Here is a 27,808-nt window from a genome sequence, read left to right as displayed (position 1 = left end):
TTATTTATTAGAGACACAGAAAGAGAGAGGGAGAGAGAGAGAGAGAGAGGGAGAAGCAGGCTCCATGCAGGGAGCCTGACGTGGGACTCGATCCCGGGGCCTTCAGGATCACGCCCTGGGCCAAAGGCAGCACTAAACCGCTGAGCCATTGGGCTACCCAAAATTTCCTTTCCAAAACAGAATCTGTCCTCTACATTATCAGGTGACACCTTCCCTTGAGTGAAAGCAGCTTTATTACAGATAATGGATGCCAGGGCTCCACCTGAGGGTGGTGTTCAGGCATTATATTTTTCAAAACTCCCGGGTACAGCCAGGGTCAGAGGAATCACAAGAAGTCACCATAGGACAAATCAGGGAAGGTTTCAGGAAAGAGAACTGAGAATCTGGACTTGAAGGATGGACAGGATTTAGAAGTCAAGGAAGAAGAGGAGGCAAGGTATTCCAGATGAGGTAGGGAGTGGGATAGAGTGGGTGGGAAGTACCATAGAGAAAAAAAAGAGATTGATAAAAGAGGCAAGGAGTCTTTTTAGAAAGCAGGCAATCCAGATTTTTAGATGGAAACTCCTAGTTATTAAATGCTGAGAACTCTTTCAAATACGAACCTGAAGGCTGGCCATACTGAACATCTGTATGCCAGATGGCACCCCTGCCTATATGCATGGAAAATCAGCCTGATACAAGACCATTTTTCTTTTGAAAACCTCCCTCACTGCGGCCAGGGCCACTCACCCAGTGACCAAGCCCCTGGTGCTCTGACCTCACTTCCTGCTCCCTTCCCACTGGCCCGCCTTTCGCCAGCTCCTCCTCTCACCTACTCCCTCAGGGAAGCTCAGGCGGTCTCTCATCCCAAAGTCTTCCTTGTTTTCTCCTCTCCAAGCCCCTGGGACCTGCCCCTGGCATAGAGCAAGCATCCCTGGACACTTACGCAGGGACCCCTTTGCATTGTTACTCTGAACCTCCAAGGGCGCGAACAGCTAATTTCTTGGTGGATTAAGTCACGGGTGGGGCAGAGAGGAACTGTCAGCAGAGGGCTCCAAGGAAGAGCGGGCGCCCCTCCAGAGGCAGGGTGGACCGAACCCACCACGGACAAGGCAATCGAGCAAAGAAAGGGAACGATTTCATTTTCCAAAAGCTAAGAAGGAATTTTAGGAAATCCTTGTCTTTCCCTAGCTCTCCAGGCCACGTGGACGTTTCTTTGGGTCTTCCTGGAGAAGAATGAAACTTGTGAAAGCCTACCTGAGGAAGGTGAAGAGGGGCGCAAGGGTGCCGGGTGTCAACACCCTCCGCGCGCGACTGGTGGGCGGCAGCCCGGAACAGAGACCCAGAGAGCTTGGCTCTACTCCGACCTATGGTCTGGGAGGGAGGGTCCTGGCCTCCAGGGCACAGGTGATAGTCTGGGAACTTTCGGGGACTCCAGCGGAGGAAAAAAGGCCCCAGGGAACCCGCAGTGGCTATTTCAGGTCGAGGGTGCTCGGAATCCGAGTCCACACCGCGCCGGGAGACCTTGGGAACACTGCGCCGCCTCCCTCAGCGTCGCCCTCTCTATGGGTCCCAACGGAGTTAAAAGGACACCCGAGCCGATCGCTCACGGCCCGCCGGACGGTGCCGCGACCTCACCGACCCACGCCGCGGTCCCTCGCCAGGCCGGGAAGCCGAGCCGCACCTCCCCTGACGCGTTATTTCCGCCCGCCGGGAGGCGGGTCGCCACCGGATGCGGAAGTCACTGCAGGGGTCACTGGGGAGTGTAGTCTCCGAGGCGGAGGCGTCAGAGAAGCGGGCACGTCAGGGCGAGAAGCTTCACCTGGGACCCTCTACGTGTTTTGCGAACGTGGTTTTAAGAAACAATACCGGGTCCAGGTGCCGCGGTGGTAGTTCTTTAGTGATCGGGGCACGTTACCTAGACACAGCTCCCTGGAAGGCCAATGGCTGTTGTGGGCGGTCAGGGCGCGTGTGGTTGCGTGGAGCATCCTGGGAGGGGTAGTCCCGGCGCCACGCCGAGGATGCTGGGTAGTGTAGTCCCGGCAACCTACAGAAGTAGGTCCCCAGCTGGTGGCTGGAGTGACCCCTTGTTCTTTGGTGGAGCTGGTGAGTGAGCCTCCTGCGGGACCCTTGCGGCAACCGTGCCATCCCTTCCTGGCGCGCGGCAAGGTAGGTCCTAAAAGGCTGGTGTATGGGCTGAGGCTGGGACGGTGCAGATGGCGGGGAGAGGAGGTAGCGGTGGGGACACGCCGTCGTGGCTCAGGCCGTGCTCTCCCGGATGTCTTATTTTGGGGGGTGTGGGCGCGCATCCCCGAGGACCGTGGGTAGAGCTCAGCCGCGAAGCCGGGTGGTGCTGGGTGCTGGGCTTGGGCCTTCCGTCCAAGGGTTCCTGCGAGTGGAGACAGGTTCGGCCTTGGCCGAAATCGCGATGTTGGGAGAGTGGTCGTTCATGTCACAACCACCCGGGTTTGCGAGGAGTTCAGTAAGTAGGCTTTGGGGGCCGATATTTGCCAGGTGCCGGGGCCAGGTGTCCTGGGTTTCGGTGGGTGGATGTTTTTCGGGTGCAGCCACCCCTCCGCTCTGCCGAGGCGGGGCGGCAGGCGGCTGGCTTGGCAGACGTGCCTGCCTTCACTGGGTGTGGAGTGGCCATTTTGGCGCGATCCTAGGCTCTCGGTCTGGCTGGTCGCCCTTGGGTTCCGGCCTCGGGGGAAGAGGTCGGGTTAGGGTCCCCTGGGCAAGTTTTTCAAAGGTCCCGAGGATCCTCGCCGACCACTAGAATCACAGATTCCCACAGCCCTGGTGTGAACAGGCTTTGGAATTTTAGGGTCCATTTTAACTTTGTATTACAGAGAAATTTCAAACAGCCAGAAGTAGATAGAACTCCATAAACTCATCACTCAAACTCCGTGCTCATCACCTTAGGACCAATCTTGATTCTTCTCATAGTGGGTACACTTAATGAGAAGAATCAAGATTGGTCCTAAGAGATTCCCCTTACTGGTTAGGCATATGGCCCCTACAGCCTGATTCATCTAGGCTCAGTCATGTTATAGCTATGCCACCTTGGGCAAGAGACTGACCTGTGTCTCAATTTTCCCATCTGTAAAATGAAGATAATAAATTGTACTTCATTGGTTGAGGAGAGTTAGGTGAAACTCATACAGTGGCTGGTGTATCCTCAGTGCCTGATTCTTATTAAAAACAAAGGTGAGAGAGGATCTGCTTTGCTCTGCCCTGCTCATGCTCAGGGTCAGTGGCATGTCAGGGCAGGCTCTGTTCCCAGCAAGCTGCCCACAGTCTTTTCTTCTGTGATAGGTCCATTTCTTTGAGGAAGAGGAGGCCCTACCCTGCTGGAGTGTGAGGGTTTCCAGTAACTCTTCTGAACCATTTTTGTCCTTAATCTGCCCTCTGTAGCCCCTGCCTACCTGCCCATCTAGGACTGCCCGGTGGGCAAAGAGAGGACTCTTGGGCTCCTGACAGTCCAGCTTCAGGTGGGGACCCCTTTCCTGTTTGCATGCCGAACCACGGTGAGTTTCTTTTGCACAACTTTGACACCTTGTGCCCTACAGGGTCCCATCCCCAGGAAACAAGGCCTGTTGTAAGAGTGACAATTTTCACAGGGACTATTCTTCAGACCTTGTGTCCTCATTCGTAATCCCTTCAATTTCTCCATGCCTTTCTGCTTTAGTATATAAACCCCATTGATTGAGCTCAGATGTGATCCCACTGCAGAGCATTCCTGGATTTCCCCAGAGAGTACTTCCAGTCTGTCCTTGTCAGCAGCGGAACACTTGACACTATCAGGACTCTTGACTCTCAGGCTACATTATGACTGTCCAACTGTCACGTCGTTCTTTGAGGATTGGGCACCTCATCCTTCTCCTCTTGAGTCACTAACAATGCCTGGCACCTGGTTAGATTAAGCAGGTGATGTAGTGTGAAGGCACTTGTTGTCCTTGCTGGCTGGAAGGGAAGTTCCGTCAGGGGGGTGGGGGGAGGCAGGGGAGGTTCTGATTGGAGAGGCTTGGGTTGGGCATTGTTGGAATGAGCCAAAAATGACAAATTAGTGAGTGTGGCCTTGATCTGGGGACAGGAGGGAACAAGGCAGTGACATGATTTCCCCCTCTAGCTATGGCTCTGCATCTTTCATTTCCATCAGAGCTAAGCTTGAAATAATTGCCTCTGCTGCTGTCTCTATGTCTATCCTTCCTTCATCTCTTAAATATCCCAATGAAGCCTTTTCAGCTCTACCTACTGAAAAACATTCTCATCAAGGTTGTCCATCCTGTCTGTGGCAAATGTCACAGTCAGTTCTCAGCAACATTTTACATAGTTGTGTACTTCTTCTCCTTAAAATATCCTTTCACGTGGTTGCTCCTGGTTTCCAGGTTTTCCTCCTACCTTGTAGGCCACTCCTCCTGTCCCTCTTGGCAGCTTCTCTTCTCCCAAACCCCCACTGTGGAAGACCCTGGTTCTTGGACTTCTCATCTTCTCCAGCTACACTGTCTCCTTGGTGGCCCTGACTCCTCTCCAGGCCTTTTTTTTTTTTTTTTGAAATTTTTTCCCAAGGATTTTATTTATTCATGAGAGAGACACACACACAGAGAGAGAGAGAGAGAGAGAGGGAGAGAATGAGAGGCAGAGACATAGGCAGAGAGAGAAGCAGGCTCCATGCAGGGAGCCCGATGTGGGACTCGATCCTGGGACTCCAGGATCACGCCCTGGGCCAAAGGCAGAAGCTCAACCACTGAGCCACCCAGGCGTCCCCCATCTCCAAGCGTTAAATGCCATCTCTTTTAGGTTCAGCCTAGATCTATGCCTTTCACCCCAGCTTCCAGTCTCCTGCTGTCTACATCGAATTTCTTCTTGGATATGTCTTTGGCATCCCAAACCTAATGTGTCCAATAACAGAATCTGATCGCCTCCCCCAAATTGCTCCATCCCAGTGGAGTATAGACCACTCTTTCAGGGAGTTTAGCTCCAATAGGGAGCAGTGACATGATATCTCCTTCTTCCTTCAGATTGCTCAGGCTCAAAACCTTGGAGTCATTCTTAACTCTTTCTTGCTCTTATACTCCATCCCCACTAAGCAAATCTGGACTTTAACCATCTCCAACCTCCACTGCTTCCACTGTGGCCTAGATTACCACCATCTCACCTGGCTCACCTGGATGATCATAGCTCTTGCATGATCTCTTTGCATCTTCCCTCGTCCCCCTAAAGTATATTAGTCACTATAGTAACCAAAGAGATCTTTTAAAATGTCAGTCAAATAAGGTCATGCATTTACTCAAAACCTTCTAGTTGCTGCTTATCTCAGACAAAGTAAAAAACCATTATCCTACAGGGCTGAGTATGATCTCCCCCAATGTTTACACTCAAACTTTCTCTCTCCCACTTGGTCTCAAGCACAGCACACCAGCCACAGTGAACTCTGTACCTTGACCATGCACCGGGTCTTGCCTGTGATGCTCAGCATACCAGCCATAGTGAACTGTCTCTTTTCAGAACTACCCACTTGGCTCACTCCTTCACATGCTTCAGATGTCACCTTTTCAGAGAGACCATGCCTAACCAGACTCCCCCATTCCCTGCCCCCAGATAAATAGATAAATAAATAAATAAATAAATAAATAAATAAATAAAATTCCAAAACTCTACCTCTGTTACTTTTCTTCTTCTCTGCCATATTGGTCTTCATCTCACTCATCACTTCCTGATGTACTGTGTGTTTTATTCATTAAATTTGATATGCCCGTCTTCCTTCTTTGGATTTGTGTGTCAATGAGGGTAGATTTTTTTTTGTTTTTGTTCACTTTTGTATCCCCATTGTCTAAACTAGTACCTATCATGTAGGAGAAGCTTAATAAATACTTTACTGAATGAATGAGTGATCCAACTGTACGTATCTAGAGCTAATTCTGGGAGGAATGGATGAGGCTGACTGTGATGTCGGGAGAGGGTCTGCAGACCCTGCCAGGAGAGACTGTGGCCATTGTCCTCCTCCCCTAGCTGGTGTGGAAGTGGGGAGGAGTTGAGAGAGTTCTCAGAAGTAGAATCAATCAATCTTGGTAATGGGCTTGCTGTGGCAAGTGGGGAAGTAGTCCTGGTGCTGGAATAGGCATGTGGGTGGGAGGGAAGGTACCTCTGTCATTAAGAAAGTTGCAGAGGGAGAAGGCATAGCATGTCTGGAAGGGTTCTGATTATTGATTGCTGCACCACAAACCACCCCAAAACTTAGTGGCTTAGGAGAATCAGCATGTTATAATTTCTCACAATTCTTTGGGTTTACTAGGATCAGCTTTGTGGTTCTTCTGCTCTGTGTGAGTTATAGATCTGGCTGTGGCCACAGTCCCTTGGAGACTTGTTTGGATTGGAACATCAGAGATGGTTCCCACATGTATTTGGCCCTTTCTAGGATGGCTGGAAGGCTGGGGTCAGCTGGGACAGCTGGGCCTCACTCTCCATATAGCATCAGGGCCTCTGCCTCTGCATGGTCTCTCCAGCAGAGGAGCTGAACTTTTTACATGGTATCCTGGGCCTCCCTAGAACATAAGCTTTCTAGTCTTCTTAAGATTTAAATCTGTAAAAAAAAAAAAAAAAAAAAAAAAAAAAAAGATTTAAATCTGTAACTGACACAGTGTCACTTGTACCACATTTATTGGCTAAAGCAGGAAAAGGCCAACCAGAACAAGCTCCCAGTGTTTGAAGCTGGAATAGTTTGAACAGCAAAATAGTAATGATACTCTATTATAACACATAGAATAAGATATGAATCCATACTGATAGAAATAAATAAATAACTGAATAAATTAAAAATGAGGGAGAAGGAACAACTCTTACAGAATAATTAATGAACTTAGAATTTTTTTTAAAAATTATTTATTTATTCATGAGAGACACAGCGAAAGAGAGAGGCAGAGACATAGGGTGAGGGAGAAGCAGGCTCCCTGCAAAGAGCCTGATCAGGGACTCAATCCCAGATCCCAGGATCACGCCCTGGGCCAAAGGCATACACTCAACTGTTGAGCCACCCAGGCATCCCTGAATTTAGAATTAAAAAGGGAAATAGAACATCTTTTGGTTAAATACCACAGTAATACCAGGCATGGACACATCCCACCAACACATGCTAACATTAGTGAGTGGAAGTTTGAAGAGAAACAAGGTATTTGTATAATCTCAAAGTATCTATCTCTCCCAAGATATTTATTAATTTTAAGAACCCAGCAGACATTGCCATAACCAAGTGATCAATATCAAGCTTAATATCATCAGTAATGAGACGTATCAATATCATTAGCCCCTTGATGCAGTGCACTGAAAAGGACATGACATCACTTAAGAGGTAATCTAGCCAAAAATGAACTTATCTCCCTCTGATCATGAAAAAAACATCTGACAAACCCAAAATTGAGGGCTCTTCTTCAGAAGTGTCAAGTTCATGAAAGACATATTTTCCACATTAGTGGAAAAACTGACAACATTTGATTAAGGACTGTGCTTTAGTCAATGCTAATTTCTTGGTTTTGATCATTGTTCTATGGTTTCCTAAGATGTTAACATTAGAGAAAGCTGGGTAAAGGTTATATGAGAATTGATATTTTTCAAACTTCTCTGTAAGCCTAAAATTAGTTCAAAATAAAAAGTTTTGGGGATCCCTGGGTGGCTCAGCGGTTTGGCACCTGCCTTCAGCCCAGGGCATGATCCTGGAGTCCCGGGATTGAGTGGACCCTCCCTCTGCCTATGTCTCTGCCTCTCTCTCTCTCTCTCTCTCTCTCTCTCTGTGTGTCTCTCATGAATAAGTAAATAAAATCTTTAAAAAAAATAAAAATGAATAAAATGTTTTTAAGAATCCATCAATCTTATATTCTTGAGAGTTTTTTTTTTTTAAAGATTTTATTTATTTATTCATAGAGACAGAGAGAGAGAGAGGCAGAGGGAGAAGCAGGCTCCATGCAGGGAGCCTGATGTGGGACTCGATCCCGTGTCTCCAGGATCACACCCCAGGCTGCAGGCGGCGCCAAACCGCTGCACCACCCGGGCTGCCGGAGAGTTTTTTTTAAAGTAAGGAATGAGTGTTGAGTTTTGTTCAAGAATATTTCAGGATGAAAAAAAAAGAATATTTCAGCATGTATAAAAACACTTGGTTTTCCTCCTTAGATTTGTTGATTAATATGGTGTGTTATAGTAATGGATTTCCTAATGTCACACCAATATTGAATTTCTGGGCCAGAAATTGTCTCGGTGAAATATTTTCTTATGTTTGTGTTGGAGTCTCTTAACTGATATTTCTAGAATTTTGCTTCAATATTCACAAGTGATAATGGTCTTTAATTTTCATTTTTTTGAACTGCCGTCAAGTTTAGGTCTCAACATTAGAGTTGCTTTCTAAAAAGAATAAGGAAGTTCCCTTCATTTTTCAGGGTTCTGGAATAGTACTTAGAGCATTGGGATTATCTGGCTTGAAAGTTTGGTAGAATTCCCTGTTACCACCTAGGGTCAGTTATATTTCCTTAGAAGTCATGCATTTCATGTAGGTATATAAATTTTTTTATAGAGGTCTGAAAAATACTCATATAACTTTTTAAAAAATATATTCTTGTGATTCAGTAGTTATTTCCCCTTTGTTTCTTATTTTCAGTATTTATGCTTTCTCTTAAGTTAGCCATGTTTCACCAATTTTTTTTTGCAGAAATTAGGATTTCAGGGGCGCCTGGGTGGCTCAGTGGTTGGGTGTCTGCCTTTGGCTCAGGGCGTGATCCCGGTTCCAGGATCAAGTCCCACATTGGGCTCTGTGCGAGGAGCCTGCCTCTCCCTCTGTCTCTGCCTCTTTCTCTGTGTCTCTCATGAATAAATAAATAAAATCTTTAAAAAAGAGAGAGAGAGAGAAGAAATTAGGATTTCACTTAATATACTTTTCTGTTTATTAATTTCTGCTTTTATTTTTATTAAAATATTTAAAACTATACATTTCCCATACTTCACTGTTTTAAATGAATCCCACACATCTAGAATGTTTTGTTTTTAGAAATTCTGTGAATTTTAGAAATTCATTTGTGTTTTCCCTCTAACTTCCACCTAATCCAACATTCAGTAAACTTTTTCTACTTTCCCTTTCCCTTGTCTCTCCTCCCGTTTTAGTGGCATTTCTACTTTCTCAGGACACATAGCCATATACCATTAGTATATATTTTTCTTCCCCATTCTTACCCACCATGTAGTGCTAGATCTACAGTTACGTATACTAAATACTCACCATCAGTTCTTTTTTTTTTTTTAAGATTATTTATTTATCTGAGAGAGAGACAGAGATAGCGAGAGAGTGCATGAGCAAGGATAAGAGGGAGAAGCAGGCTCCCAGCAGGGCTGGATCCCACGATCTTGGGATCATGACCTGAGTTGAAGGCAGATGCCTAATTGACCAAGCCACCCAGGTACCCCTCACTATCAGTTCTTTACCTGATTTACCCTGTCCTGTCTTAACTATGTTTTAATATTATCTTCCAGTAGATTCCTCACAAAGAGCTTATGGCTCTGGAACTCCCCAAGCTCTTGCCTGTGTAAACCTTACTTGAAGGATCCCTTGGATGAATATGAAATCTTTGGCTCATAATGCCTTTCCTTTAAGTTTCTTGTAAATGTAGCTCCATTGTCGCCTTGCTTTGAATGACTATTTTTTTCATACTTTTTTTTAATGGGATAAAATATATATAACACAAAATTTACCATTTTAAGTGTATAGTTCAGCATTAAGGATGTTCACATTGTTGTGCAACCACTGCACTCTCCATCTCCAGAACTTTTTTCATCTTTCCAAACTGAAGCCCTATACCCATTAAACAATAACTTTCTATTTCCCCTTCCCCTGAGTCCCCTTTCAACCATCCTTCTACTTCTGTCCTTGTGAATTTGATTACCCTAAGTACCTCATGTAAGTGGAATCATACAATATTTGTCTTTTTGTGTCTGATTTATCTCACTTAGCCTAGTGTCTTCAAGGTTAATCTATGTTGTACCATGTATCAGAATTTCCTTTTTATATCCGTGTGTGTGTATGTGATTTTTGTTTATCTATTCATTTGTTGATGTATGGTTAAGTTGTTTCCATGTTTTAGCTGTTATGAATACTGCTGTAAACATAACTGTACAAATATCTGTCCAGTCCCTTCTTTCAATTCTTTTGTAATATACCCAGAAGTGGAGTTGGGAGATAAGAAGTGGAGTTGGGAGATTATAATTCTATTTCTAATTTTTAGAGCAACCACTATGCTGTTATCCATAGTGGCTTCACCATTTTACATTCTGAGCAGTACATCAGGGTTGAATGATGATTTTGATAATTCTGATAGAAGTCTGATATATTTTTTGCCTAGATCACTTGTTCTTAAAGGCCTGATAGCTTTTCTAGTAGATATCTTGAAGTTGGTGGTTGTGAGTAAACTTCCCTGGTACTCTGTAGGTCTTTTCATAATTTAGGTTCAGGTCATCTATTTTTGAAGTTTTCTTGGGCTATAGTTGTTTTTTTTGTTTTTTTTTTTGTTTTTTTAGATTTTATTTATTTATTCATGAGAGACACAGAGAGAGAGAGGCAGAGACACAGGCAGAGGGAGAAGCAGACTACACACAGGGAGCCGGATTCAGGACTCGATCCCAGGACTCCAGGATCACGCCCTGGGCTGAAGGCAGGTGCCAAACCGCCTAGCCATCCAGGGATTCCCCTGGACTATAGTTTTAAATATTATTTCCCTTTTTGGGTTTTATCAGAAACTACAATTACGTGGGTGATATTCCTTTTTTTTTTTATTTTTTTTTTTGGTCTGATTTCCATTTCAACCACTTTTTCTCTAGCCTGTTCTTTATTTCATTTTAATTCTCTTAAGTGGTTTTCCTGCTACACTTCAATGCCCATCCTGTTTTCAATCTATTCTTTGCTGTCTTGTAACTTAGTTTCATTTCTTTCTGAAATTCAGTTAACACTCATGTTATTTTTTTGCCCATTTGTTCTTTGCTTTTTTTTTTTTTTTTTTAATTTATTTATTCATGAGAGACACAGAGAGAGGGAGAAGCAGGCTCCATGCAGGGAACCAGATTCAATCCTGGGTCTCCAGGATCATACCCTGGGCTGAAGGCGGCGCTAAACCGCTGAGCCACCCTGGCTGCACTTGTTCTTTGCTTTTGAATTTTGTTTCCAGAGTTGTTGAAATATAGTTGACATGTAACATTGTATTAGTTTAAGATGTGCAACATAATGATTTGATATATGTATGTATTGAGAAATGATGATCACAATAGGTTTAAGTCTATTCATTTCCTCAAATGTATAAAATGTTACAAATTCGAATTTTTGATTCTGGGTGATTTCTCATATGCTCAAATATTTGAGGATTTGAATTCAGCTTGTAGTGTTTTGTTACGTAGTGTTTTGTTACGGCTTTTTTTCTGTCATCGTTTTTTCTCTTTTCCTTTTTTGGGGGAGAAGGGAGGTGGTGTAGTTTTTTTGTTTTTTTTCTTTTTTTTTTTTTTTTGGTGTAGAATTTTCTTTAGCCGAACTTTGGATTCTCATTTTCTGTTTTGGTTTTTTATAGAGGATGACTACACATCTGCATTTCTGTAAACAACTGTAGGATTCTGTGTTGTTGACATTTCCTAGGTCAGGGAACCTGTTCTGTTAGTGTAACTAGTTGCTTTCTTTGTTGGATTGCAGGAGGAAGAGAGATTGTGTGTTCTTTTTTTAAATTCTCTTCTGTTTTGCAGGACCCTTTATTTCTTCCTTGCTTATTTTTCCCTTTACCTTGGAGTTTCCAAGAGGCACCTTTTCCTTGTAATCCCACCTTTCCCTCTGGAGCTTTCCCTCTCCAAGACTTCCTGTGCTCGTTCTGCCTGCCCTTTAAGTCCCTTCCCTGTGGTAAGTGCTCTGACCTATCGGTATGCCTTTTCAGCATTTTCTCATGAATGGTAACCTTTCTTTTCTGATGGTTGTTTTCCACCAACTTTAAATCCACACTAGTGGTGCCTCTCTTCTCTCTTTCATGTAGTTTTAACCCGGAGCTGTTCTACTCTCTGATGGCTTCATGTAGGAAATATAGGAGACAGCTCACTGGTTTAGTGCTTTATGCTTTAAAAAAAATTTTTTTTGCCCTTTTGTTTTTTAATAGGTGATTTATTCACAGGTAACTTGAAGTTAGAGTATTCTCTAGGTATGCTGAAAGGATGTATGTTTTGTGTAACCTGTGTTTCAGTAGGAGCTTATCTGAGGTATTTAGCAATCTTTTACTTGATTGGACTCAAGCTATACACTCAGGCTTACCTGTGAACAGTAGCAGAAACCTGCGCAACTCCTTTCACCTTCGTTGGTTGTTAGCCACCTGAACTTTTTGTTCTCTTGCCTCATGTATTCAGCCACCTTTAGGCGGTGCTTGTGTGTAGCCCTGAGGCTCCATGCATAGTTGCTGCTGCTTTTCTAGGATTCTGCCATACAGTTTCCAGGAAGTCTGGAAGCCACAGACTTTGGATCTATTCCTCATGTGCCACACGGACTGGGGACTGCCCTCAGATGAAAACCATGTTCAATACAGTATGTGTCCCTTCTTTCAAGGGTTGTACACCCTCTAATGCTGCTTCTGGTTGCAGTATCTTCAAATAGTTGTTTTTTATATTTTGATCAAGATGTATAGTTATTCGGAAGAGGGATAGTTTGATATAAGCTGTTCTCAGAATCAGAATCTAATGCTTCTGGTTTTTAATTTATTGTTTCTTGTTCTTTTAAAAGGACACTTTCTTCTCTTTTTCTCAATTTTTGTTTTTTTTCCTACTTTCTGGAGTAGAAGGCAAGTGAAAACAATTAGTTGTTTTTTTAAACCCAATACATTGATAATTCAAGAAACTGGCATTTCCCCTTTGTGATTTCTTATTTTGAATATTAATGCTTTCTCATTTCTTAAGATAGCTGTGTTTATTTCACTAATTTTTTAAGAAATTAGGACTTATTACAATTTTTTATGTTAACTAATTTCTGTTATCTTTATTAAAATATCTAAAGCTATCCATTTTCCTCACCTCACTGTTTTTTTTTTTTTTTTTTTTTAAGCTTTTATTTATTCGTGAGAGAGAGGGAGGCAAAGACACAGGCAGAGGGAGAAGCAGGCTCCATGCAGGGACCCCAATGCATGACTTGATCCCGGGACCCCAGGATCACGCTCTGGGCCGAAGGCAGGTGCTAAACTGCTGAGCCACCCAGGGATCCCCTCACCTCACTGTTTTAAATGAATGTCACACATCCACAGTGTTTCATTATTATTTTTAGAAATTCTGTGACTTTGTGTTTTTCCCTCTACCACTTAATGCAACATTCAGTAAACTTTTTCTACTTTCTCCTTCCCTGTCTCTCCTCCCATTTTAGTGGCATTTCTACTTTATCAGGACACATAGGCATACCATAAGTATATATTTTTCTTCCCCATTCTTCTCCACCACATAGTGCTAGGTCTACAGTTATATACATTAAATACTTACCATCAGTCCTTTACCTGCTTTCCCCTGTCCTGTCCTACCAAGTTTAATAGTCATCTTCCAGTAGATTCCTCACAAAGAGCTTATAGCTCTAGAATTCCCCAAGCTCTTGCATATGGTAAGCCTTAGTTGAGGAATCTCCTGGATGAATCAAGTATTATAGAAAGTATGGAAAGGGGTGTACTATATGTGGTCATCAGGATTATGAATTGGTCAGCCTTTGGGGGGCAGTTTGGTGGTGTAAGCGTATGTTCAGTTTTATGTCCAGAAATTCCACTCCTTTAGCACTTATACAGAAGGACTGACATGTTTGCAAAAAAGTATTGCTTATAACCTTTTGGTGATAAACACCACAGTCTATCCATTGACAGAAGAATACTTTGTTAAAGAAAACGTGGTCTGCTGATGGACACAGTATAACAATTCTTTTTTCTTTTTTTTTTTTTTTAAAGATTTTTATTTTATTTATTCATGATAGACATAGAGAGAAAGAGAGGGGGTCAGAGACACAGGCAGAGGGAGAAGCAGGCTCCATGCACCGGGAGCCCGACGTGGGATTCGATCCCGGGTCTCCAGGATCGCGCCCTGGGCCAAAGGCAGGCGCCAAACCGCTGCGCCACCCAGGGATCCCCAGTATAACAATTCTTAAAAAGAACAGAGTTAGGCTGTGAGTACTGGTGTACACAAATGCACCTAAATTAGAACAATACAGATGGGGGACACCTGGGTGCCTCAGCGGTTCAGCATCTGCCTTTGGCTCAGGGCATGATCCTAGGGTCTGCGATTGAGTCCTACATTGGGTTCCTAGCGGGGAGCCTGCTTCTCCCTCTACCTGTGTCTTTGCCTCGCTCTCTGTGTCTCTCATGAATAAATAAATAAAATCTTAAAAAACAAAGAATAATACAAATGGTTTTTATTTATAGGAAGGTAACATTGTTTGCACATGTACCCAAATACAGATGAAAATGAAGAGACAAAATGATAAATCAAAGAGCACTCACAAAATAGTTAACAGTAGTTACACAGGTGTGGTCCTGGGGCAGAGTCCAGAAAGAGAACTAAACCTTTTCCTTTATAATCTTCAGACTATTCAGGGTTCTTTCCAACACTAACAGAGATGCTAATTGCATGTATAATTAAATAGAATTAAATTAAACCACAGAAATAAATTTCTTGAAAAATGTTCTTTGATTTCCCTTATGATTTGCCATTTCATTTCTTTCCTGTCACTTCATCTACGTCATAATATTTATTTGTCTAATCTTTGTCATAATTTATTATTTTAAAATTGATAATTCATTCTTGCCAATTTCTGTCCTTGGTTATTGCTCTGGGTTCCACTAGTTTTGTTCTCAACACAGTGTTTTAGTTTTTTTATTTTTTTATTTTTTTTCTGTCCTGGCTCTCCAGTGAAAAATTGCATTTTTTTTTTTTTAAGATTTTATTTATTTATTCATGAGAGACACCGAGAGAGAGAGGCAGAGACACAGGCAGAGAGAAGCAAGCTCCATGCAGGGAGCCTGATGTGGGACTCAATCCTGGGACTCCAGGATCATGCCCTGAGCTGAAGGGAGGCACTCAACTGCTGAACCACCCAGGCATCCCACATTTTACTTTTTTAATGAAAAATCTCAAATGTAAAGGAGACAGTAGTATAATGACCATCCTTATGTACATAATCTTGATTTAATGCTTCTTATTTATCATGTTGCATAAGTTTTTTTGCTGGTTAAGAATTATAAAATAATTTTTAATGGGAGAATTCTAGACATGTTCAAAAGAAGCAGGAATAGTATAATAAAGTCTAAGTTTTAACAGTCATCACCGTGTTGCAATCTTGTTTCATGTTTTTGTCTCATTTTTTCTGAAATGTTTTTAATCATTTCCATCCATAAATACTTCAATATGTATTTCTTTAAAAAAAAACAACCAGAATACCATTTGCACAACCCCTCAGATTCATAGTGCTGCATTTAACATCATCTATTGCCAAGTAAATGGCCTCAAAAATGCTCTTTTACATTTAATTTGTTGTGATCAGGAGAGTGTGGAACCGAACCTGCTGAAGGTCTGGCTTCCTGGACCTTCTTCCAGGGCCCTAGTTGAGACTTAGACTGTTAACATTCCTCAGCATGCCACCCTTCCCCCAATTGAGGCAGGCCCTGCCTCATTCATGGGGCAAGCATTCCCACCTGACACCCTTTCATTTCTGTTTTCCTTACCCAGATCTGCCTTCTGAGATATCCTTCTTTAGGGATACCAGGAAAAATGGCCACAGGGTCCCGGAAAGCCAGGGTAATGGTGAGTGTCTTCTGTATTTCCACACTGGCTATCTCAGGATAGACACATTCTCTTATCCTGACTGCCTTGTTGGTCCTTGACAGAGTCTAGCATTAGTCCTAGAGGCATGACTTACCTTACCTGAAGCCTGTTCCACCCATAATGTAAGTCACTCACCAAGTGGCTAACTGTGAATAATGCATAGTTCTACAGGACAGGATACAGGCTACATTCCTTTGTTCAGCTTTAAAACTTTTACAAGCTGAGAGTGACATCATGGAAAATAATAAAGTAGGAAGCACCAGAAATCTGTCTCCCCACCTAGACAATTGTACTGGTAAAATCTGTCTGATATAACTATTTTGGAACTCTGGAGTCTAGTTGAATGCTTGCAGCTTCCAAGGGAAGGTTTGGAACAGCGAGTTTCAGCTTTTAGTGCACCCACCCCCACCCCCATGGCAGAAAGCCATACATATGTTCCTGAAGCAGTTTGCACACAGCTTGCAGAGGCCAGAGTGGGCAGTAAGGACCTTGTCCTCCAAATGTCGAGGATCTGCATTCTGATTCCTGATTGCTTCTTCTGATTACAGAAATGGGGCACCATTATTACAACCCCCACTGGCTGAAGTAGGAGCTTTAAAGAACCAGATCCTTGGAAGTTTATTCCCCTTTATTTTTTTCCTTTTTCATCTTTTTCATCAGACATTTCAAGACTAGAACATCCAAAACGATTGCACTTGCAGGGGATTTAGAAAGTTACCATGCATGCCCATGGAAAGGCACAGGATCAGAAAAGCATAAGAAAGACCTGAGAAAACCCTAAGTTTATACCTCAGGCTGAATCCCAGCAGAGACAGCCTACCACAAGTTTAAAACCACCCAGTAGATACCTGGGAATCTGAATGCGAATGTTGCCATATTATAAGATTCAGATATCCAGTCTTCCACAAAAAGTCATGAAGCATACAAAGAAAAAGGACAATAGAGTCCATTCAGAGGGGAAAAAATCAATAGAAAACTATCCCCAATAAAGGCCAGATGGTGGGACTTACTAGACAAAGACTTTAAAACAGATGTCTTCAAGATTCTCTGACCTAAAGGAAGACATGAACAAAATTGAGAAAATTATATTAGGACAACATAGAAATAGAGACAGAAGATATAAAAAGCAACTAAGAAGCTCAACAAACTCCAAGTAGGATAAATTGTCAAAGAGACTCACACCACAATACAGTGTAACCAAACCCTTGAAAGCCAAAGGCAACAGAGAATCTCAAAAGTATCAAGAGAGAAGCAACTTGTCACATACAAAGGGTCCTCTAAAATCTATCAGCAGATTTCTAATCAGGAACTGTGGAAGCCAGAAGACAATGCATTGATATATTCAGTGCTGAAAGAAAAAACTGTCAACTAGGAATTCTATATCCAGCAAAACTTCAAAAGTAAGGGAGAAATCAAGACATTCCCAGAAAAAGAAAAGGTGATACAGTTTGCAGCCACCAGACTTGCCTTGCAAGAAATGCTAATGGAAGGCTTTCAGGTTGCAATGAAAGGATACTAGACGGTTAGTTGATGATGTATGAAGAGATAAAGTTCTACAGTAAAGGTAAATAATTAGCAATTATGTAAGCTAGTGTTATTGTTACTTTGGTTTACACATTTTTTGTTTTCCACATGATTTTAGAGACTAATGCCTTAAAGAAAACACAATTATGAGTCTATATTTTTGGACACAGGCCATAGAGGTGTAATTTTATGATTTTAATAACTGACAGGAGATTAGGATGGAGCACATAAGAAAAGAATTGTGCATGCTATTGAAGTTAAGCTGATATCAATTCAAATTAGGGTGTTTTAACTTTAGGATGTTAAATTTAATCACTGTGATAGTTCTAATGAAAATAGATACAGAATGTATACAAATGGATATGAAGGGGTGCTGGAGTGGCTCAGTCAGTTAAAGTGTCCAATTCTTGATTTCAACTCTGGTTGTGATCTCAGGGTTGTGAGATTGAACCCCATGTCAGACTCCATGCTGGGCATGCAGTCTGCTTAAGATTCTCTCTTACCCTCTCCCTCTGCCCCTCCCCCTGCCCCTCTCTTTTTCTCCCTCCCTCAATCTCTAAAAAAAGAAAAAAAAAAAGGAAAAATATCTCAGGCAATAACATAGTAATAACCACTTAAGAATCTAGAAAAAGAACACAGAGTAGGGTAGCAGAGGAAGGAAATAGTCAAGATTAGAACAGAGTTAAATAGAGAATAGAAAAATAATAGAGAAAATCAATAAAACCAGAAACTGGTTCTTTGAAAAGCCTACCAAGGGATCCCTGGGTGGCGCAGCGGTTTGGCGCCCGCCTTTGGCCCAGGGCGCGATCCTGGAGACCTGGGATTGAATCCCACGTCGGGCTCCTGGTGCATGGAGCCTGCTTCTCCCTCCGCCTATGTCTCTGCCTCTCTCTCTCTCTCTCTCTCTCTCTCTCCCTGTGTGTGACTATCATAAATAAATAAAAATTAAAAAAAAAAAAAAAGATTGAAAAGCCTACCAAAATTGACATAACTTTTAGCTAACTTGACTGAGAAAACAAAAAGTCTCAGATTGCTAAAATCAGAAGTGCAGGTGGGGCATTATTACTGATTCTACAGAAATAAGGGGGTTTATACAAGACTATTATAAACTATCATACCCCAACAAGTGGGATGGCCTTGATGAAATGGACAGCTTCTTAGATACAAAAAAAAAGGGATCCCTGGGTGGCGCAGCAGTTTGGCGCTTGCCTTTGGCCCAGGGCGCGATCCTGGAGACCCGGGATCGAATCCCATGTCGGGCTCCTGGTGCATGGAGCCTGCTTCTCCCTCTGCTTGTGTCTCTGCCTCTCTCTCTCTGTGTGTGACTATCATAAATAAAAAAAAATTTAAAAAAATAATAATAATAAAAAAACCTCAGAACAGAATCATTAAGAAATAGAAATTGATAGACCAGCAAGGGCCTTGAATCAGTAATCAAAAGCTCTCAGCAAAGAACCACCCTGAACCATCACCTTCACTGGTGAATTTTATGCATTTAAAGAAAAACACCAATTCTCAAATATCACTGCCGCCCCCCACCCCAACTTGAAGAAGGAATACTGCCTAGCTAATTCTGTGAAGCCAGCATCACCTTGATACCAAAACCAGAAAAAGGCAGTAGAGAAAATTACAGGCCAATATCCCTTGTGAAAACAGGTGCAAAAATTCTCAACATAATATTAGCAAACCAAATTCAGCATATTAAAAGAATTATATGCTTTTCTACACTAGTAAAAAAATTCTATACTTTGCATAGAATTATACAGCATACTAAAAGAATCCCACCAAGTCGGGTTTAGTCCTAGACTGCTAGGATGGGTCAGCATGTAAACATCAATGAATATACCGCATTAACAGATGAAGGGCAAAACCCCTGTGACCATCTCAACTGATACAGAAAGTACTTGATAAAATCCATCACTCTTTTATGATAAAAACACTCAATAAACTAGGAATAGAAGAAAACTGCTTCAACATAATAAAGGTCATTTGTGAAAACCTCACAGCTAACATACTCCATGGTAAGAGATTAAAGGCTTTTTCTGTAAGATCAAATATGACAAAGATGCCGACTTCTGCCACTGCTGTCAAACACAGTACTAGAAGTTCTAGCCAGAGTAAGTAGGCAAGAATTTTTTTTAAAAAAAGACATCTAAATTGGGGGCATCTGGGTGGCTTAGTGGTTGAGTGTCTTCCTTTGGCTCAGGGTGTGATCCTGGGGTCCTGGTATCCCAATGGCTTTTTTTTTTTTTTTCCAGAAATAGAAAACTTGATCCCAAAATTCATATGAAACCTCAAGGGATTCTAAATAGCCAAAACAGTCTTGAAAAGGAACAAATATGGAGGGCTCATAGGTCTTGATTTCAAAATTTACTACAAAGCTATAGTCATCCAAGCTGTGTGGTACTGGGATAGAGATGGAATTACAGACTGACAGACTAGAACAGAGAGCCCAGAAATAAACTTGCATGTATATGGTCAAAATGATTTTGGACAAGAGTACCAAGACTATTCAGTGGTGGAAAGGACAGTCTATTTAATAGACAGTGCTGGGAACCTGTATGCCTACATGCAAAAGAATGTAGTTGGACCTCATGCCATATACAAAAATGAACTCAAAATGGATTAAAAACCTAAACAAGTAGGAACTAAAACTATAAAACTCTTAGGAAAAAACAGTTTCTTAGGGGAAACTTCATGAAATTGGATTTAGTGATGATTTCTTGGATATTACACCAAAAGCTCAACAACAAAAGAAAAAATAGCTAAATTGGTCTTCATCAAAATTTATGACTTTTGTGCAAATATATTTGCAAATCACTGGTAAGTGATTAATATTCAGAATATATAAAGAACTCAACCCAACAAAAATACAAACACCCTAATTCAAGAATGGGTAAAGAAAAGAACTTGAATAGATATTTTTGCAAAGAAGTTATATAAATAGCAGATAAGCATGTGAAAAGATGATCATCATCACTCATCATTGGGGAAATGCAAATTAAGTCCACAATGAGATGCCACTTTACACCCATCAGATGGCTTATTACAAACAAAACCAGCAATGAGTGTTGGTGAGGATGGATCTGGAGAAATTAGAATACTTCTGCATTGCTAGTGTTGTTGTAAAATGATGCAGTTGCTGTAGAGCACAGTGATTCCTGAAAAAAATGAATATGACTTTGCTATTTGCTCTTGTAATTCTACTTCTGGGTATATACCCCAGAGAATTGAAAGCAGGGACTCATTATACACCAATTTGTGAAGAGTATTATTCAGTCATTAAAAGGTGAATACAAACCAAACCAAATGTCCATCAATGGATATATAAATATATGAAAATGAAAATATATATTTATATATACATAAATATAAAACTGAATATTTTTTGGTCTTGAAAAGGGAGGAAATTCTGAGTTCATGCTTCTACAGGAGTGAAATTAGCCAGACACAAAAGGACAGATATTGTATAAGTCTACTTATTTGCAGTATGTAGAATAAGCACATACATAGAGATGGAAACTAAAGTGGTGGTTCCCTGGGTTTGAGAGGAGGAGGGGTTATTATTTAATGGTTACAGACTCAGTGTTGGATGATGAACAAGTCCTGGAGATACAATGGTAATGGGTGTACAACAGTGTGAATGAACTTAATGTTACTGAAATGTATACCTAAAATGGTAAAAATAGTAAAATATTTATCATATATATTCTACAATACAGATTAAAAATCTGTAGGCTGCTACATTCCTCTTCTATATTCTACCTTTTATTCATTCCACCTCTTATACATTCCACCTTTTATACATTCTACCTCTTCTGTATTCTACCTTTTATTCCTCCCGGGTTGTCCTCCCTGTCTGCATTACAGCATCCTCTCTTCCTTTGCTCACAGCGTCGTCTTCTCTGCTCCCCACATGCTTCATCTGGAATACCTAACACTTCCCTCTTCTCTTGCCCATCCTTTAGGATAAAAGTTCCTGGGTCTGCCTCAGGACCCTTTTCCTGATGTCTGTATTTCCCATGTCCTCCATTTTGAAATAGAGTTAAGGAGATGAGTAAAACTGGATGGGGGGATGAGAATGAATATAGCGATGAATTTGTAGGTTGAGTGGCCACGAAGGTGCACCCTGAGCATCCACAGTGTAGGGCCATACATTTAATATACTGTTATCTATATTTCACTAATTGACCACAGAGGTGGGCCCCAAACCAGGAAGTACGCCCAAGACCATGCTCTTCACCACTGCCCTCTTATGTCTCTCAGATCCAAGGAGGCCAAGGGACCATGGCATCTAGGGAAAGGACTGAATTATAGGTTAGCCTGTGCCGTTACTAAATTGTATGCACTTTAGTCATTCAGATGCTCAATACTAAGATGATTGGTAATATTATTTGATCTTTTAAATTCTTAAAATTCGAAGTCTGTTATGCTTTTACTTTTAATTATTATATGTTGTTTGCTCTTCTAGGTTTTAAGATTTTATTTATTTATTCATGAAAGACACAGAGAGAAGGCAGAGACATAAGCAGAAGGAGAAGCAGGGGCCTCACAGGGAGCCTGATGTGGGACCTCTTCCTGGAACTCTGGGATCATGCCCTGAGCCAAAGACAGACACTCAACTGCTGAGCCACCCAGGAGTCCCTCTTCTAAGTTTAAAGTTCCTGAAAGTTAGGGACTCTTTTTTTGTTTGTTTTTAAGATTTTATTTTTATTTTTTGGATAGAGAGAGCAAGGGAGAGTGAGAGAGCACAAGCAGGGGAAGGGGCAGAGGGAGAAGCAGACTCCCCACTGAGCAGGGAGCCAAACACGACACAGGGCTCAATCCCAGGACCCTAGGACCATGTCCTGAGCCAAAGGCAGACAAGTAACCGACTGAGCCAACCAGGTGCCCCTAGGGACTCTTTTTTGCATATATTCTCCACGCAACCCACCGAAGATCTTAAATGTAGATTCAAGATTCACAGCTGTTGGCTGGATAGCAACAGAGTTTCAGAGGTTTTGAAAAACATGGTATCAAGGTCATAATCAAAGGCAGAATTTTTTTTTTTTTTTTTTTTTTTTTTTTTTTTGAGAGAGAGAGAGAGCATGTGAGTGTGAGGAGCAGCAAGGGAAGGGGAAAGAGAATCCGAAGCAGGATCCACGCCCAGCAGAGTCTGAGCAGGGCTCAATCCCATGACCCCAAGATTATGACCTGGTCAAGAGTCAGATGTTCAACCAATTGAGCCCACCCAGGCACTCCTAAGATTTATTGATTTATTTGAGAGGGGGGTGGTATGCATGAATGGGGGGAAGGGCAGAAGAAGAGGGAGAGACAGTCTTCTCAATAAGCATGGAGCCCAACACAGGGCTCGATCCACAATCCTGAGATCATGACCTGAGCCAAAGTCAAGAGTTGGATGCTTAACCAACCGAGCCACCCAGGCACCCTGAGGACAGAATCTTGCTAGCTTGCCAAGCCTCCTGCAGGGCGGCCTCTTCCTTTCCCTCAGCCTGAGTCATGGGCAAGGCTGGCTCCTCGGTGAGCAGGGCTGTGTTTTCTGTTCCAGGCACACATGGCATTCAGAGATGTGGCTGTGAATTTCAGCCAGGAAGAGTGGATGCTGCTGAGCCCTGCTCAGAGATCCCTGTACAGGGAGGTGATGCTGGAGAACTACAGCAACCTGGTCTCACTGGGTAAGCCCTAGAATCCTTGAGGACTCACATTCTTGCTGCTGGGCATTTGAGGCTATACTTGAAGCAGCCATCTTGCTTTCTGAGTTGGCCTCTGTGCCCCTCACCTATAGCCACCTTGTTTTCTTTTCCTGTGAGCAGGAATTCCATTTTCTAAGCCAAAACTTATCACCCAGCTGGAGCAAGGGAAGGAAAGCTGGAGAGAGGAGGGGAAATGCTCACCAGCCCTCTGTCCAGGTGAGTGGGGAGTGTGGGGCAGACGGAGCACAGAACTGCAGGCAGCGCACAGTGGGAGACAGGAGGCATTGCCCAGGTGCTGGAGAGGGCGGCTTTCCTGCTTCTCCTGACCTCCTGTGCTGTATTTGCGTTGCCTGGTGTGGCCTCCCTTCTAGACCTTCATCCTCACCTGAGAGCAGGGCTGTCCTGGTATCTCTCATCTCTCTTTCTTCCTCCCACTATGTTTGCCCTCTTTACTTCACTCAGTTTTCTTCCACATCCACGGGCATCTTTCTGTTTTTTCCTTTTTTAAAATATTTTATTTATTTGGGGGGGGCACCAGCCAGGTGGTGGGGGAGAGGCAGAGGGAGATACAGACTCCCAGGACCCTGAGATCATAACCTGAGCCAAAGGCAGCTGCTTAACTGACTGAGCCACCCAGGTACCCCTCATGGGCTTCTTTCTGTTACTGTTTTTTAAAAGGATTGAGCAAGAATGTAAGAAAAAACCCAGTGAGCTACAGAAAGAAGCTTGCAGATGGCCGCCTTCTCTTTATGTCCTCACATGGCTTTTCCTTCGTGTGTGCACATCCTTGCTGTCTCTGACTCTTATAAGGACAGTAGTCACATCGGATGAGGGCTCTACCCTTATGACCCCTTTTAATCTTAATTACTTCTTAATTAAGGTTTAACTTAATTACCTCTTTAAAGGCCCCATCTCCAAATACAGTAACATTCAGAACCAAATGCTAGAATTTAGATGTGAATACAGTTGGTTTTTAAAAGCTCAGTTCATTAATCAAGAAAATTGTGTTGAGATTGGTCCAGTACAATGACTACCTGGTTTCTCAAATTGTTTGGTTGTTTCTGGCCTTCTGAAGACTAGAACCAGCTATGATAAAACTATACACGCAGTGTTAACATCTTCTACATATGAGGTACTATAAGAAGAAATTTTTGCTTCTATACTGATTTCTGGGGAGATTTTTATTTAGATTAATTATGAAGATTAACAGGGTTTAAACTGGTCAGGGGTACCAGGAGGGACCATCTTTGGGCGACTAGACAGTGCTTGTGTTGTCCATTACCTGTGGCCTCTTAGAAATTCTAGCACAAAGTAATCCTCCAATAAATATTTGTTAGTGAGTGGAGGAACTCCAGGCATCTCACAGACCATCTCTAACCATTTTTATGCTGCTTCCTACACTGGGGGTTCTCCATTCTGAGTGAGTGCTCTCTCCATCTGTCCCTTTGTCCTCAGTGGGAAATAGGGAAAGACCTGACATTTCTATACAGGTCCTGTGATCAGATCTCTGTCAGTCAGAGAAAATAGTTGTGGACACGGTCTCCATTGTGTGGGTGCTGGCTAGGAGACAGTCGCGGGAGCTGAGGAGGACTGTTGCTTAGTGGCCCTATTTGAAAGAGCCGAAATTGCCTGTGATGATCATAAAGCTGGCTGCATGGGAGAGGCTGAGGGTGGGTTTTCTAGACCATAATGGAAGAGGCTGGAAAAGTACATCATTTAAAGGAAGCCTTGACTGGGTAGTTCTCAAGTTGGAAGCATTTTGAAGAGCAGGGAATCAAGCCTCACAGCCCACGAGGCAGAATTGCTGGGGCTGCCCCACCGAGTCTCTGCTCTGACTCCTGGCTTTTCTCTCTGCAGCAGAACCAAAGCCAGAACTCCACCTCTGTCCTCTCTGCCCTTCGGATTTTTCCAGTCAGAAACGCCACACGCAACACATGCTGTGTAATCACCCACCCTGGGTCTTCGCATGCCTGTGTGCAGAAACTCATGTTGACCCAGGGGATCCGTGCCCAGGGGCCCAGAAGCAGCAGCAACATGCCTCTGATCCAGAGCCCTGGAGTGATAAAGCGGAAGGTCAAGAGAGAGAAGTTGCCAAGCCTTTGTTTGGCAAGACAAAGAAAAGGACTTCGGGAGCATTCTCTAGGCCACCCCAAAGGCAGCCAGCCAGCTCTCGGAGTGGCGTCAGAGGCATGGAAATAGGGTCTAGCCCCGTTCCAACAGGGAACCCTGAGGAGGCCGACCGACTGTTGAAGAGGATAGAAGTTTTAGGATTTGGAACGGTCAACTGTAGAGAGTGTGGCCTGGGCTTCAGCAAGATGACAAACCTGCTCAGTCACCAGAGGATTCACTCCGGGGAGAAGCCATATGTGTGTGGCGTGTGTGAGAAGGGCTTCAGTCTGAAGAAGAGCCTCGCCAGGCACCAGAAGGCCCACTCGGGGGAGAAGCCGATTGTGTGTAGGGAGTGCGGCCGAGGATTCAACCGCAAGTCCACGCTCATCATCCATGAGAGGACCCACTCGGGTGAGAAGCCATACATGTGCAGCGAGTGCGGGCGAGGCTTTAGTCAGAAGTCAAACCTCATCATACACCGGAGGACACACTCAGGGGAGAAGCCCTACGTGTGCCGGGAGTGTGGGAAAGGCTTTAGCCAGAAGTCTGCTGTCGTTAGACACCAGAGGACACACTTGGAGGAAAAGACCATCGTGTGCAATGATTGTGGACTAGGCTTCAGTGACCGGTCGAACCTCATCTCACACCAGAGAACACACTCCGGGGAGAAGCCTTACGCCTGCAAAGAGTGTGGGCGCTGCTTTAGGCAGAGGACGACCCTTGTCAACCACCAGAGGACACACTCCAAAGAGAAGCCTTATGTGTGTGGAGTGTGTGGGCACAGCTTTAGCCAGAATTCAACCCTCATCTCACACAGGCGGACACACACCGGGGAGAAGCCTTATGTGTGCGGGGTGTGTGGGCGCGGCTTTAGTCTGAAGTCACACCTCAACAGGCACCAGAACATTCACTCAGGAGACAAGCCCATTGTGTGCAAGGATTGTGGGCGAGGCTTCAGCCAGCAGTCAAACCTCATCAGACACCAGAGGACACACTCAGGGGAAAAGCCCATGGTGTGTGAGGAGTGCGGGCGAGGCTTCAGCCAGAAGTCAAACCTCGTTGCACACCAGAGGACACACTCAGGGGAAAAGCCATACGTGTGCAGAGAGTGTGGGCGGGGATTCAGTCACCAGGCAGGTCTCATCAGGCACAAGAGGAAGCACTCAAGGGAGAAGCCTTACATGTGCAGGCAGTGTGGCCTAGGATTCAGCAACAAGTCAGCTTTAATCATACATAAACGGGTACATTCAGAAGAGAAACCTTGTGTGTGCCGAGAGTGTGGCCAAGACTTTATCCAGAAGTCACACCTCCTCTTACATCAGATGACACACCAGGGGGAGAAGCCTTATGTGTGCAAGATGTGCGACAAAGGCTTCAGCCACAAGTCCCACCTCAGCAGACACAGGAGGATGAAATCTGTCCACTACAAACTGCCACTCCCGCCTGACCCTGAGGCCTGTGCAGGGCAGTCTTCTGACCTCTTACACTCTCTTTGAAAGTGAAGATGGTAGTGTGGACTGAATCATCAAAATTGTTATACTTTGATGAAATGGGGTAAGAAGTACACTCCATAAGTGGTCAAAGGACATTTGACTTAGCTTTCTCCACACTTAAGTCTTCATATTTTATGGCCTTTTGTTCTAATAAACATTGATTGCTTCTTTACATATCTGTAACCTTGACTGCATACCTCATTCACTCGTCTGTAAAGATAGAGAACAAGGAATGGTACAGGTAGCTCCTAAGTCCACTATTCCACAAGAATTCAATTCCTTGGAAGACAAGAACTAAGTCACTAGAACATTTACTAGAAAATCTGGTCCTTGGTATAGGGGGAACATTGAGGAACTATATTCAGGGATTTCAGGTGAGGGGGGGAATCTTCCAAGTGTCTTCCAAAAATCATGGCTTCCTCTAGCCAGCCCACTTTGATCTGCAACTACACCCTTCTCGTGACTTCTGTCACAGCTCCCTTTCTTGTTTCTCTCCTTCTGACTTTCAAATGTTGCCTTTGCTGAATCATCCCCTAACCACCTTAAATGATTTTTCTCAGGCTTTATGTAGTCCCTGGTCCTCCCATCATGGAGCCCCTTCAACAGTACATTGTCCCCAGCCCTCCAGTCCCCAGGTCTGGTCTTTCAGCTGTGGCCAATCAATTCTTGCATCTCAGAGCCTGGGGTCTCCAGTTATGTTCATATCAGACCACCAAGAACATGGATGATCTCTAACCACCCCTGGCCATACCACCTTACTGGCACTCCAATAATATAATGACCTTTAACCGCATGTTCTCCTCAGTCCTCCAATAACAAGGAGAAGACTCTTGAACCCACACTTCCAAATCAGTCCTGGAATACCAGAGTTTAGAACTTATAGTCATGCTCCCCAGCACTCTGGCCCAGGTCCAAGCCCCATGCCAGCCATCCAAGAACTGGTCCAAGGTCCCTTAGCCACACACCCTCAGCAGTTCTCGAATGGTAAGATTAAAGGTATTTAGCCATATTTAAAAATTCCTAACCATACTTCCACTGTGTTCCAGTCCAAAGTGGTTTTGCTCAAAACAAATGATCTTTAAGGTAAAGACCATCCCAAGGATGCAGCTGTAAGCCTTTTTTAAGACTTAAGATTTAAATGTATAGCTCCTAGACACTCAACTACACAAAATGGTT

At 43.3% G+C, this 27,808-nt stretch overlaps 2 protein-coding genes across 12 annotated transcripts in view; one reads left to right on the top strand and one right to left on the bottom strand.

Moving 5' to 3' along the window:
* Nucleotides 1-840: 840 nt before the first annotated feature.
* ZNF133 (zinc finger protein 133) lies at nucleotides 841-26,804 on the top strand. 11 transcript variants are annotated; one of them, XM_077872067.1, is made up of 7 exons: nucleotides 2,112-2,148; nucleotides 3,394-3,506; nucleotides 15,718-15,792; nucleotides 16,362-17,377; nucleotides 22,886-23,012; nucleotides 23,151-23,246; nucleotides 24,888-26,804. In XM_077872067.1, the coding sequence occupies exons 5-7, from the start codon at nucleotides 22,892-22,894 to the stop codon at nucleotides 26,633-26,635; spliced, it is 1,965 nt and encodes a 654-aa protein (XP_077728193.1). In that variant the 5' UTR covers nucleotides 2,112-2,148; nucleotides 3,394-3,506; nucleotides 15,718-15,792; nucleotides 16,362-17,377; nucleotides 22,886-22,891; the 3' UTR covers nucleotides 26,636-26,804. The 11 variants fall into 11 exon arrangements, with proteins under 11 accessions (XP_077728198.1, XP_077728192.1, XP_077728197.1 ...); XM_077872068.1 differs by lacking the exon at nucleotides 3,394-3,506 and having other exon boundaries at nucleotides 2,110-2,148; XM_077872063.1 differs by lacking the exon at nucleotides 16,362-17,377.
* Nucleotides 6,535-27,808, bottom strand: part of DZANK1 (double zinc ribbon and ankyrin repeat domains 1) — a 112,826-nt gene continuing 91,552 nt past the window's right edge. Inside the window, exon 25 of the mRNA XM_077872031.1 lies at nucleotides 6,535-6,562. Coding sequence (XP_077728157.1) covers nucleotides 6,550-6,562 — 13 coding nt within the window. The 3' untranslated portion in view covers nucleotides 6,535-6,549. The remainder of the gene's footprint in view (nucleotides 6,563-27,808) is intronic.

Source organism: Canis aureus, chromosome 26, assembly GCF_053574225.1.
Source record: "Canis aureus isolate CA01 chromosome 26, VMU_Caureus_v.1.0, whole genome shotgun sequence".
Lineage (NCBI taxonomy): Eukaryota > Metazoa > Chordata > Mammalia > Carnivora > Canidae > Canis > Canis aureus.
The sequence above is the reverse complement of the archived record's forward strand: the minus strand, read 5'-3'. Positions and strand labels throughout refer to the sequence as shown.